The 12,996-nt window shown below is 48.9% G+C and overlaps 1 protein-coding gene across 2 annotated transcripts in view; it reads left to right on the top strand.

Annotated features, from left to right (window-relative positions):
* Positions 1–12,996, top strand: part of CRMP1 (collapsin response mediator protein 1) — a 52,307-nt gene that overhangs the window by 2,258 nt on the left and 37,053 nt on the right. Inside the window, exon 1 of one of the 2 annotated variants that reach the window (XM_075148747.1) lies at positions 1,000–1,467. The exons of the other annotated variant lie outside the window; for it this stretch is intronic. Within the exon in view, the coding sequence (XP_075004848.1) occupies positions 1,429–1,467 (39 nt within the window). The 5' untranslated portion in view covers positions 1,000–1,428. Of the gene's footprint in view, positions 1–999; positions 1,468–12,996 lie in introns of those variants that run through there. 2 annotated transcript variants of the gene reach the window in all.

Raw genomic sequence — 12,996 nt, forward strand, 5'->3', positions numbered from 1 at the left:
CCCAATTTTCCCTGCTTCCTAGTGCAGTCTGGGACTCAGGGTAGTGAGCACATCACTACCCGGATCTCACTGTGCTTCCAAAGTTGTCTGGCTCTGAATGGGGTTTGGTGGGGAGAGGAGGAGATTGGGGGTAAAGCGGGCAATAACGGTCACTGGCTTAGGAAGGTGCACTGTAAGCAGCAGCCATGTGCCTGACCCCTGCACAGCGGCGGCCGGAGCTTTTTGCAAGCTCCGAACAGTGATTTCAGGGGAGATGTGTCAGGGATGCGGCCTGGGTGGGAAATGCTTTGTATCTGTGTGTGTGTCACAGGGGTGTGCGTGCTAAGAGCCCCTGACTGCTTGTCAGAGGGATTAACTTGGGTGCAGCTTTGCAGTGCCTTTTACCCTTCCTGCAGTTGTTCATGGAGCCTTAATCAAGCACCGTGCGTGGAGGGAGGCACTCTGTGAGTCAGAAAAGATGGAAAGGTTTCAATTAGCCACTTTTCCTCTCCAGCAGCTGCTGGCATAGCATCTACCTGGCCTGGCCTGGCTGTGCTGGACTGTGCCAGCCCCCACGCCCTCCCTGGGGATGGGGCAGAGCACGGAGTGCCACTGGGACAGCGACAAGGAGGGCAGAAGAGGGCAGTCATGTTGGGGTCAGAGCCATCAGTGGGACAGAGCTGGCAGTGCCATCTGGGTCAGTGCCATTGTGGCCAGAGCGGGCAGTGCCATGGGGCCAGAGCAGGGCAGTGCTATGGGGACAGAGCCGGCATTGCGATGGGGACAGAGCAGGGCAGTGCCACCAGGGTCAGTGCCATGGGGACAGAGCAGGGCAGTGCCATCGGGGTCAGTGCTATGGGGACAGAGCAGGCAGTGCCATTGCCATGTGCTGCGCGGTAGGACCCACAGCGGGGGCTTACCCCCCCGGTCCCCACCCTGCGGGAGCCCACGCGTGGGACCCCGCCGGTGACCTTAGCGTGCGAGCGGGGCGGTGGCGAAGCTGGGGAGGCGGTGTTTTCCAGCGCCGGTGCGGGAGGGAGGGAGGCTCCGGCTGGATTGATGGGCTGGGAAGGGGGGCCGAGGGGGTAGGGGTGGGGGACAGGAGGGAAGGAAACGCTTCCTGGGTTGAGCTGAGCGAATCCTGCTCCGACCTGCAGCCGGGAGGGCGCTGCTGCCGCCGGGAGAGGCAGCGCTCGCCCACCCCCCCGGGAGCCGCGTCCCTCTTCTGTGGCAGCCGGAAAAAAAGGTGCCGGGTTTGCCTGGCTCCCCTTCCTCTGGGCGAGGAAACTTTGCCTCCCTTACACAGCTCTGCCGGGTCGCCCCCGCCCCACCCCATCACCCGACCGGGCTCTGAATTATTATTCCTCTTACTACCACCGATATTTTTCCGTCGGGCTCGGCTTGCTCCTCGGGGTGTGTTGCGTGCGCCCGGCGCTAGCGAGAGCCGACATGTCTTACCAGGGCAAGAAGAGCATCCCCCACATAACGGTAAGCGGATCCCGGCACGCAGCGAGCCGCTGCCCTCGCTCCTTTGTTAGCGGGGCGGGGAAGGGCGTGAGGCGGCAGCGCAGCGGCCGCGGCCGCGCAGTGCCCCGCGGATGGCGGCAGGGAGCCCGCCAGGCTGCGGGGCCGCGGCCGAGGTTCCTCGGGGCTGGGTGGGTGCGGGCGCCGCTGCCCTCTCCTGCTCCTGCTGGAGCTCCGGGCTGGGAGTGATTTTATTATTTTATTTTATTTTATATTTTAATTCTATTTTTATTTTTTATTTTATTTTTTCCCTTTCCTCGCCCCCCGCACAGCCGGGGCTCAGCGCTGTGTGCCCTCTCGCCACCCTGGGGCCGGGCGGCGGTGGGTCGGGGCGGGGAGCGGAGGGCCGGCGCGAGGCTCGCCCCGGCGCTGGCGGGGCCGGGGGCGGGGGGCGGCGGTGCCGCCCTCCCGAGGAGCAGGGCCCGGGGAGGCTCGGCCGCCGGGCGAGGCAGAACAAAAGAGGGAGGGGACGAGCCGCAGCACAACGTGCCCCCGCCGCCGCCGCCCCCCGGCAGCGGGCAGGGGCAGCGCAGCCCCCCGGCGGGGGCAAGGGGCGGTGGGCCAGGGTGGGCTGCGGGTGCGGAGAGATGGGAGGTGGGGAAACGGAGGCGGGGGGAAGCGTGGAAAATCAAAGAGCGCCATGATGCCAGCACCAACACCTCTGTGCGCTATTAATACATCAGACATGGTGGGGATCAGAAGTCAAAGAGTTAATCATAACCATCCTCTTCCTATCTGTGCCTATCTCCTGCTAGATGCTTTTATCCCTGAGCAGGACTACAATAGAGCGGGCTTTCCGCCTCGCAGAAAGGATCTGGGATCCTTTGGTTCACTATATTGTTTCCCTTAGATACACCGGATCGACAGGGCTGGGGATAAAGAATAGGCAGAGCTGGTGGGGAGGGGAGTTTCAGGGGAAACCTCCCCCGGAGTTTGGTCACACAGAGATTTTCCCCAGAGCCAGTGCTGACCCAGACCCAGAGCTGGTCCCTGCTTTCCTTTCAGGGGGCCGGATCAGTGGGTGACGGGGCCACTGCTGCTGTGGCACCCAGGGTAGAGATGAGCAGGGAAGTGGGGTGCGCTCAAAGAGGCTTGGGTTTATGGAGCTTTCCCAGGAAAGCTGGCACCGTCAGGGCGCTGGGAAGCAGAGCAAGTTTCAGTAGCTGGGGACTGGGCTGACTGGTGGGTGTGGCGACTTCCTGAGCAAACCTGATGGTTAAAGGCATTATTTGAGCCAGTGTTACAAGGCTTGTAAGCACCTCAAGGCTTTCTCATTCTTTAAAAAAAAATCCTTTAGCCTGAATATTTGGTCAGGAGGGGAACAGCCTCCTTCTAAAGCAGAGTTTTATGATACCAAAATGGTGCGTTTATACAGTTTTCCACTGTCAACAGGCAGCAGTGCCTGGTGGCCAAAGCTGAGCTTGGGTGTTGCAATGGCTCTTTGAGTGATGGCTCCTCTCGCCTGGGTCCTCAGTGCGTCGTGTGACTTGCAGTTACTCAGGGTACCTCTGGACTGGGGGAGGCCCTGGCTGCCCTTGGGTGAGTGTCAGGTGCTTTGTGTGTGGCTCGACTTTCATTTGCAGCTGGAGTGTAACAGGTTCCCACCCACAGCTAGTTGTTTGCTCTCCAGTTTGGTGTAAAAGAAGCAACTGGAAGAATTGTGAGTGTTTGCCTTGGAATCAACAGTTCATTTTAATTTCTTCACTTCTCACGAATTTCCTTCTCTGTGCTGGTGAGAGGATTGCTGGGAAAAAGAAAGCCCAAACCGCAGCCTGCCCTCTTTGAAATGGGATGTGTTGAAGCTTCTGTAAATGAATATTCATTAATGCTGGTGTTGAGTTTTGTGACCAAATCAAAGGCATAAATTAACATTAGTGAAGTTGGCAGGCATCAGACTTGGACTGCCTTTTTTTATTTTAATGTTTTACACTTCTGGCCCTTCTTCTCCAGCAAAAGCAAGTCAGACCCTCTGTGTTATACCTTGTACACGCCGCCCGTCCCACAAGAGCCCACCGGATTTGTCTACATGTATCTTCTGAAAGCCCCATTCCAGTATGGTAAATTAGATGTTTCATCCTGCCACCAAGGAAATACATTGGAGCTTCAAGCCTTCAGGGCTCTGAGGAAATGTGATAGCTCTGTAAAGTTATGCAACAATACAGCGATGATGAAATCATATAAAAATGTCATTTGTTACTGTGCTTAACATTTCCCCACCCAACGCTCTCCTGCTTTCTGGAGCTACACCAGCTCCTGGATTCATTAGAATAGCGAGAAACTAATTTTTAACAGTCCTGTGTGCTGATACTTTGCTGTGGATTCTCCCGTACCAAGCCAGGAGCCGTCGTGAGCACACAAGAGCAGCACCCAGCATCCTGCCACAGCATCCAGCCACAGGCGCTCCCTGCAGTCAGCACCTGGCCAAAACTTCCCTCTGTGTCAGGTCTGCAGCATCAGGAACTTTGTGAAGGAAGAGGCAGGGTCTGGGTTCAGCTCTGATCAGCGTGGGAGCAGGTGTCACTCTTGGGAAGGCAACGCTGTGGTGTCCTTCCTGGGTTATTCCCCTTGGTGCACGTGGGCATAATTGCCTCCTCGTGTTTTGTCTGACCGTGCCTCCCCTCCTGATCCCGTCAGACTATCCACAGTGCCTGACCCCCTCCACCCCTTTCCCCCGAAGCAGCTTTATTCCTGCCTTCACTTATCCCCTTTCTCCTGGAAGTATCTAGGACAGTAGAGACACTGTGTTGCAGACAGGCCCCTTTTGGCACCGAGCATCTCCCTGCGCTCGTTTACCAAATCTGCACCTGCTTTTTTTCATTTCATTTCACCTGCCTTTTTTTTTCATTCCAGCCCCTGAAAATTCGTGCTTCTTGCAATTTATCCTGTTTGTGACTCTCCTGCTGCCCTTTAAGAATCCCGCGCAGCATCCAGGCTTGCTGGTGTTAGCTGAGCACCAGCGCTGCTCCAGTGTAAGGTGCCATTCAGTTGTGAGTCAGACTGGAGAAACTGGGCCCCTTTTGCTGTAACTACTGTGGGAAGGACCTCTGTATTTGAAGCACCAGACGAGTCTCTGGGGGATGTAAAATAGAGATGCACTGAACCAGTAAGTGTAAGCACTTCGGTCACGTCCTCTGCACTCCATTGAGTCCTTGGGGGGTCTCACTCCCCGGGTTCAGGAGTGTTAGCTGGGGATGGAGCAGGGTGTGCATAATGTAAGGGTGGCCAAGAATGCACCTGCAGGAGCGTATTTCTCAGGCTGTGTAGTACAGTCAGCCACCACATCCATTGCTGAGGTGTTTTTCTGCATGAGGAGGCAATCTTTTGTGCTTGGGTTGTGCAGGCATGCTCTCATGCAGACCAGATTTTCCAGGATACACCCCCCCCCATTGCTTTTAATGTCGCTATTACACTCGTCTTGTGCAGCATATTACAGGGAATCAATGGGGATGATGACACTGAAAGATCTGTTGCAAATTATTTTGACTTGTGTGTTTTGGTAGTGCTCGGCACTTTTCAGGCAAGGTGTGAGCCCAGGGGAACTCAAAATTACAGTATATACAGAGCACAATTTAAAAAAAGCACATGGCATGTAAAATGTCTGTAACAGGACTTGTTTGTTCCAGTAGCGATTGCAACCAGTAAAACATAATCAGCGTGAGCTCAGTGAAGAGGAGGTGTGAAGACAACTCTACTGAGCAAAGGGAGAATAGCTAGTCACCAAAGCAAATGCAAGGAGGGACATGGGAGAGGCAAATGGTGCCCGAATCTCTTAGAAAAAGAAATAATATTCCTGGGAATGGTCCAAGGGTTGGCATATGAATGGGGGAAGGAATTGCTGGTCCTGAGCTGGCAGACGGTAAGGCATGGGGATTCAGAGAGCTCAAAACTGAGGTGTTACAGAGGAAGGATCTCACTATTGAGCTTAGCAAGTAAAGAGAAGAGCTGGCACAAGATGAGGAAAAAAAGCAGATGCAGAAAAATGAAGACAGGCTGGAGAAATTCAGAGGAGTGGGCACAGAGAATAATTTTAGTTGTAGCCTTTTGAACTGATTGACATGAAGCGAGCTGAGAAATAAGTAGGCTTCAGCTGAACATGGCAGAATACTTTGAGAGAGAAAAAATACATTTGTCTGGACTTTGGCTGTGTGAGACTTTGGTCTCAAGCTAACTACTGAGGGTCAAGATGGGAAACTTTCTGTTTGGCCTGAGCAGAGTGCTGGGGTGATGTGAGGTGTTCTGGTGTGAGACAACAGCAGTGCGAGAGCTGCCAGCTGCCAGCTAATTCACTTTGGACACCAGGGGGGACATGTCCTACAGATGCAAGACATGGTGAATATCTGGAATGGGGAACCAAATTCCTCATCTAGGTTTGGATCTATTCCGTATCTTCCCTGGCCATGCTTTTTTCCCCACCCACCTTTGCTTAACAATATGAAGCTACACAGAGATTGGTGTGTCACTTGCCAAAAGTGTTTGAAAAGCTTACTGAGTGCTGGGCATGGGAGCGATGTCTCACATTATTATTCTGCTATTGGCACAAGATTTGGACTGATTTAGACAGCATTTTTTGTCCTGCTTTAAAACACCAAGGCCTGGGACTTCTGGATTCCTTCTTACTCTTGAATATTTGCTGAATACTCAAAGTTACATTTTCCCATCTGTAGCTGTTTAATAGACTTGGCCCCTCTCAGTTCACTTGTCTGTCGATGAACATGCGCGAATTCACATTGCATATTACACTGGACTTGGCAGCTCTGGAGATGCTTTAGCTGCTTCAGTAGAAGTTGTTGGACTTCCAACCGCCATTTCTATGATTCTGTGATAAGTCTTTTCCTTTACTTTTTCTACAGGAGAAAAAGTGGCCACAGTGTTTAAGCCACTTCCATCTGGTGTCTTAAATTACATTCAGAGTAGGTCCTTCTGGGCACATTTCTATGGAGATTGAAACCTTTGGCAGAGGGACAGAACAAAGGGTTTGGGGCAGTGATTCCTTTAACTGCCACAGCAAGTTTGTCAGTCAGTGCCCTCAGCAGGGCATCAGGGTCATAGCCATTCCACGGGGAACGAGCTGCGTTTTGCTGGAAGCCGGGCAGGTTTGGAAAGGGGACAGTGGCTGTCTGGGAAGGCAACTGATGCAGTGAGGTGGTTGTTCAGCAAGTCTGAATCTCCTTCTTAAAAGTGCCAAGAGCAACTGCTGGCAATGAACCACTTTCCTGACAGGAGGTCAGGGTCTGTTTTCTGCTTTGCTGCCATTTCTTTCATAAGCAAGTTTATACATGTGGTAAAAGGAGAAGCTTCATTTTGCTTTGCGGGAGCAGGAGCCAGGAGAGCCCACTGGCTTGTGAAGCAGTCAGACACTGAGAATTAGTTGGGATAAATTTCTTGCTGCTTTTGTAGGTATGAGAGAGATGGAACAGAGGTAAGCAGCAAAATAATTTGCAGGTTTCTAATCTTGCAACACGTAAAGATGGTGGCCTTGTCCCCTGGGACAGAGATACTTCGGGATTACTTTTGCTTGTCACTTGATGCACTTGTCACAAGATGAAGTTTCGATCTGTAGTAGCCTGATGAGGTTTAAGGCCTCAGCTCTTGCTTATGTTCCTACTGAATAATAAATGTCCCCACTTTACTTTTGGTAAAGTCTCTGTGTAAAACCTCTTTAAGTAAAGCTGATCACCGTTCCCACCTTGCACGTGGCTGGCTATAGCAGTACACAGTACTCAGAGCTAAGAGGCTGTGGAAGGGTTGTTCATGGACTGGTGCTGATACCATGGGAGGAGGAGCAGCAAGTGTTGCAACTTTCTATGACTTGCAGGAAAAGTAGCAAGAGGCAACAAGACAGCAAGTGTCTAAGTGCAAGCAATACGCACTTGTATCCACTGCATTTAGTCGATCATGAATTACCATTGCTAACATATTCAAGGACATTTTCTACTATTCCCTTGCATCCACCTCCTCAGTCAGAGGAGGAGTTCCTTACGGTCTTAGCTGGATTTCAACCATGACTGGTGCCAAGGCTGATGTGTCCCGGTAACCTGATGCAGGTTTCTGGCTAGAACTTAGATAAAACTCATCTTCAGTTCAGTGGCACACTGCAGCCAGCCGTGCTGTAAATTGCTGTTATTTTTTCCCAAGTTTAACCTTTCCTATGAATGGCTTGCTGAGATTTTGAGATCATCTCTAATTGATGTAACCTGTGTGTCACCCGAGAGATGGCTATAACAACACACAATGGAGGGTTCAACCCTCCAGCCCATACTTAGGTGAAACCAATGAATATTGTCATCAATAAGACGTTTGTTGTGCTTCCCTTCAAAAAGCAAAGCAAAGATGACATTTACAGTGAAGAAATCCCCATGGAGTTAGTAGCTGTAGGAGTAACCCTTTTAGACTCTGTGATTAAGGAGTGAAATTGCTAGCTGAATAGAAAGTCAAGTCTCCAAAGGGGAAACAAAAGAACATCAGATCTTTTAAATGAATGAAGATGAATGAATATATTTGGCCACAGACCAAGATACAGCATTACTACAATCAACATAATCCTTCCTAAATGAATTGCCATATACTGGAGTGCATTTGTTAAGAAAAGGACCTTAAAAGCAGGATTCTTCATTAGTGGCCTATCGGAAATGATGCCTCAAGGATACGGTATTTTACAAGCAATTCCCTGAGTTGATTAAGGGATCACCCTAGCTAAAACTTCCTTCCTACAGAGGGTAACCTAGACGTGAAATTCAAAAGGAAGGATAGTGCTGATTAAAAGCAGATCTTCTATAAGCAGACAGTACTTCATGAAATCCCATTTACAGCTCTTTGATCCTTATGAAAGGATTTTAAGCAAGCATTCCTCTTGGGAAGGATGTCTTTCTTCTTTTGCCATTAAGTTTAAAAATGTTCCTTATTTGTAAGTACTTTGCTAAAAGCAAGGTAATTTAACTGTATTGTATCACAGCTGGGTCTGAATCTGATCAGCTCTGACAATAGACAACCAAATATATCTACAAAGGAAATCTTTTTTAAATCTCTTGTATATTATGGGAAATAACTCTGCAAGGAGGAATGCACAGAAGCACAGAGGAGCTCTGAGTGTCTCCCTCCATTGTCTGTGAGACTTTTACCTTTGAGAAACTTCCCTCGCAAATTGTCTTCTTGTGGAGATTTGGATAATCAAGGAGAACGCAAACTTCAGCCTGTGGCTTTTGAACCTTCCCTCTAAATTGGGGATTCTGTGTCTTTTCTAGCTCTTAGTGGCCTTTTTAAAGCCTTAGCAACAACGGGTTCTCAAATGCTAAAAAAGTAAGGATGAATGCCTTGGCTGGAAGTGTGATAACGTAGCTTAATGCCGTCGTATGTCTATTGCCTTTAATTCGATGTCTATTAAACCACACACATCTACAGGCAGAGAACTGGAAATACAGGTGGATTTGGAATTTAAACTGTTTTCAAATGGCTATTTAGCATAAAAACCTTAGTCATCTTCAGGGCCATTGACTAATCCAGATTTTAGAGAATACAGCCATTGTTGCTCTGGAGATGTAAGGACAATGGTATATTCTAGTAAATCCTTAGAATTACGCAAAGGATGAAATCACTTCTGAGTGTTTCCTCCTCCTTTAGGCCTGGAAAATCTGTGGCTAAGAGTGTTGCAAAGACTTTTTCAGTTGGCAGCGGCTGCAATGCAGCAATTGTAAAAGTCCAAATCCGAGAATGAAGCAGCGCTTAGACCCATGTGCTGGGTATGTTATATGAAGTTCATTGTAGCTAAATTATAAAGCAAACTGTAAATAATTAAAAAGACATCATTTACTTGATTTAGAGCTGGAGATGTAATAGATAGACATTCCTTTCATGGAAGAAAAGGAAAAATATAATAGCATATATCAGAATTACAATCTGGACAGATGCTGCTATTTGATAAAAACACCGCTCTTGAAATCTCTTTGGATCTTTTCATATGGCTAGAATAGATAATGGCAGATTCTTTCTTTTTTTTTTTTTCCCCCAAGCTCCATCTTGTACGATAAAGGTGTGGTTTTCTCTGAACGGTGCTTGCAGGTGCAGTACCATGGGTATTGATACTGAAGAGAAGTGTGTGGTTTCCTATAACTTGTGCTGCATTTTATTTTGAGATGCTGCATCAATTTGAAATAATATTTATTTAGTAAATCTTATGTCAGAAGGTGGCAGTTTTATTTCTTCTGTTACTGTGTTTTTTAGTAGTTCCAGAAGTGGACTGAGAACTGCATATGTAAAAAATGTATTTGAATTTTGTTGTGCGTGTTATTTTTAAATACCTCTGGCTCTGAGTGGAGCAGGTGAATGAAAAAAGGCTAATTTTAAATTTCTTTGCAATTGTTCCTGCTCTAACATTTGAATCTAACATTTGGATCATATTTACAAATAACCCAGAGTTGAGTAATTTACTGACCAAAGGAATTTGACTTCACTTGTAATTGCGTAGAGGCCACTGCGGATTTGGGGACCGCAGCAGGGCTCAGGCTCATCATCCGGCAGGTTGATGCGGATGGTGCTTGTCTCTGCTGGCTTTTTCCGCTGGGAGTGTACGAAAATATGGACACACTTCACAAGAGCTGAGCCAGGGTGATTTAAAAAACCCAGCAAAACAGGCAATTTGTACAAATTGTGTCAGTCACCAGGTTACAGATGTTTTGCGTTGCTCTTACTGTAATGCAAATGATAGTTGTAAGGGAGCGAAAGCCACCGCCTTGTGTCTGAGCAGCCGGCCCCTCCTCCTGCAGCAAACGATGCTGAGTTTGTGGCATCTCCTTCTGCTGCCATGAAAATTGCTGTCATGTCACAGACTAAGCTCTGTGGCTTTGCTGCCAGATTAAGCAGGAGAAGCTAGACCGTGATTAGCAAAAAATCACCAGGAAAGCAGTGCGCAGAGTTTGAAGGTGAAGAGCTGTGAATAATAGGAATGGCTGTATCATACTCAGCAGCGAGCTGAGCCAGGAGGTGCCGGAGCACTTGTAAAATGGAGCTGCAGGGAGACAGAAGATAAGCATCGTTGCTGTGCTGATGCTGTGTCACAGCCAGGCACAAAACCCGGAAGCAAACAGCGTTGCATCGATGCGGTTGCATCATGGCAGCAGCAACGGGTGGAGGAGAAACACCTCGGCTCCCACACCCCGCAGTGAATGCTGAGCAATGGCATGGATTTGCAGCAGCGCTTTCCGCACCTCCCATGTCAATGAGAGCAGGGTATTTTTCCTCATGAATCTTGGCACCTAATGAATTGCTCAGTTTATATGTTCAATACCCCCTCTCTGTTTTGCTGTGTTCCCGCTGTCTGTCCTTGGCAGGCTGGAGGGAGGAGAGGGTCCCAGTAGTTTTCCTTGGCTTGCACCCAGGAGAGCTGGGCTGGCACCTTCTTGTGCCAGGCAATGCATTGAAAACTTGGTATGGAGCCCTTAGGGCTCAGCAGGCAGGGCACCAGTGACTGAGACATCTGTTAGCTGAATAGAAAGGTGGCAGCCACCCTATAAAGGCTTACACTATTGTCACCTCCTGAGCTGAGTAATGAGCGCTTTGTTGTTTGCATTGCGAGAGCACCCGAAGGTCACCCGAGTGGTTGAGGATACATCTGAGAGCTAGGCAAAGAAAGTGTCCTGCCTGGAGGGGTTTACAGCTGGGAAGGGGAAATGTGGGCCAGTGCTGCGTGATTAATTCATGAGCTTCAGGTCACTCCTCCCACCACCCTCCCTGCTTTCCCCAGGGTGCTACAGAGTGTGGCTGTCCTCCAGCCTGGAACATTGTCCAGGTAGAAGAGGACTTTGGTCCCTAGTTTTTCTGGATGTTTGGCACTTGGTAAGAAAACTGCAAGCAGCCTGCCTGACATCAGGCCCCGGGTAAATAATAAACGGCCCCTGACCATGCACAGCCGGGCTGCATGCCCGAGGAGGCTAACCTACTTCACAGACCCTGGGTGTGCCCAGATTTCTGCCCAGGATTTCACTGCAGCGAGTACCAGGGACTTAAAACAGTGCAGGAGTGCCCAGGCGTCGGTGGCCATGGCAGCAGTGTGGGGTGGCAGTGTCCCTTTGCCTTCAGGCCAGGGCTGTGCCTGTTGCCAAAGCCCATGTTTAGGTTATGGCGGGGAATGAATACTCATATGCTGACCAAGAGTTTGTATGAAAGTTTATTTCGTGACGAATATAGCAAATCGCTTGTCGACGTTAACCCACACCTCCCTGCTAGTCAGTTATGTTTGTGTGATTTTTCCAGTGTGTTCATGGAAATGCATCTGTATGGGTAGGTGCAGACAGGCATTTGGTACTGCTGCTTTGGCTAAGGACAAGCCACCCCTGGTCTGGAGCAGGGTGTAGGGGGCAGCGCCTGTTTGCTTGGGGCACAGTGTTCTGCTGGGGCTTGTGCCCATCAGCACCATCTGTGTAAAGGTACCCCGCTTTGCTTGTGCTCGTGGCTTGCAGCGATCTGTAACGTGTCCTACAGACACGCTGACAGCTCGAGCTGGTTGGGACAAGTTCCAACAAAACACTTTTTCTTCTGAATCTGCTGATTTGCTGGAATGGAAATGTGTGTCAGAGATGTTTCCACATTTATCAGGTCCTGATGAAAGCTGGGCAAGGCTCCACGGCACCTTCCCTGGTGGCTTGGCAGACTACCTGGGGAGCATCAAGATGTGGGTTTTTGGCAGCCTCATCTCCCATGGCTTCCTATTCCCGGCTGGGGGCAACCTTAGCCACAGGCCAGCTCAGGTGCAGGACCTGCTCCCTTTTGCAACAATTTTTTCCTTCTGAGCGGGAAGGTGTCAGGAATTAAAACATTGAAAGTCTCCATAAAGTGCAGTTTTCTTTCTTCACCAGAATTTCTTAGACCCTCTGAAATTCTGAAGAAGGCGAGACTTTGTAGCTAAACATTCAGTAATCCTTTATAAACTGCAAGTGAGGCTTAATTTAATGGATGACTCATGTAATTGAGTGCTTTCTTGAAACTGCATTTGTATCCTTTTTAGTTTCAGATAATTCTAATACCTAGTTTTGCCACATATATGTGTATTTATATATAAAAACGTATAAAATCCTTATGTCTACAGTTATTTTTCTGGGGTTGTACTTCTGCTTTATTTTAGTTTGTCTTATTTTCCCGGCCTGTGACATTTGTTCCTATTTATTATGCATCTTCTCCTGTTTTAAAAGAAATAAAACGTAGAACATCTTGATGAGCATGTAGGTTTTTGCCTCATTAGCAGTGACAGATGCAGTACTCTGGTAACGTTCCCTGCCTGTATCAATAAGCTCTTGCCTCTTGTAATTGAACAGTATTAATGTTTAGGAAGGCAATTGAATGACCTTAAAAAGAGCTCACAAGATGGTGGTCTCCGCAGGTCAGTGTAGTAAATCATCATGGTGAGGAGATGCAACTGCCAGCACGTGGCAAAATAACTGATTAGCGTTCAGGTTGCTGATTCACAAGTCCTGCGATTACAAGTGACAGTAGGGAGGCTGGGGA

Source organism: Calonectris borealis, chromosome 4, assembly GCF_964195595.1.
Source record: "Calonectris borealis chromosome 4, bCalBor7.hap1.2, whole genome shotgun sequence".
NCBI classification, from domain to species: domain Eukaryota; kingdom Metazoa; phylum Chordata; class Aves; order Procellariiformes; family Procellariidae; genus Calonectris; species Calonectris borealis.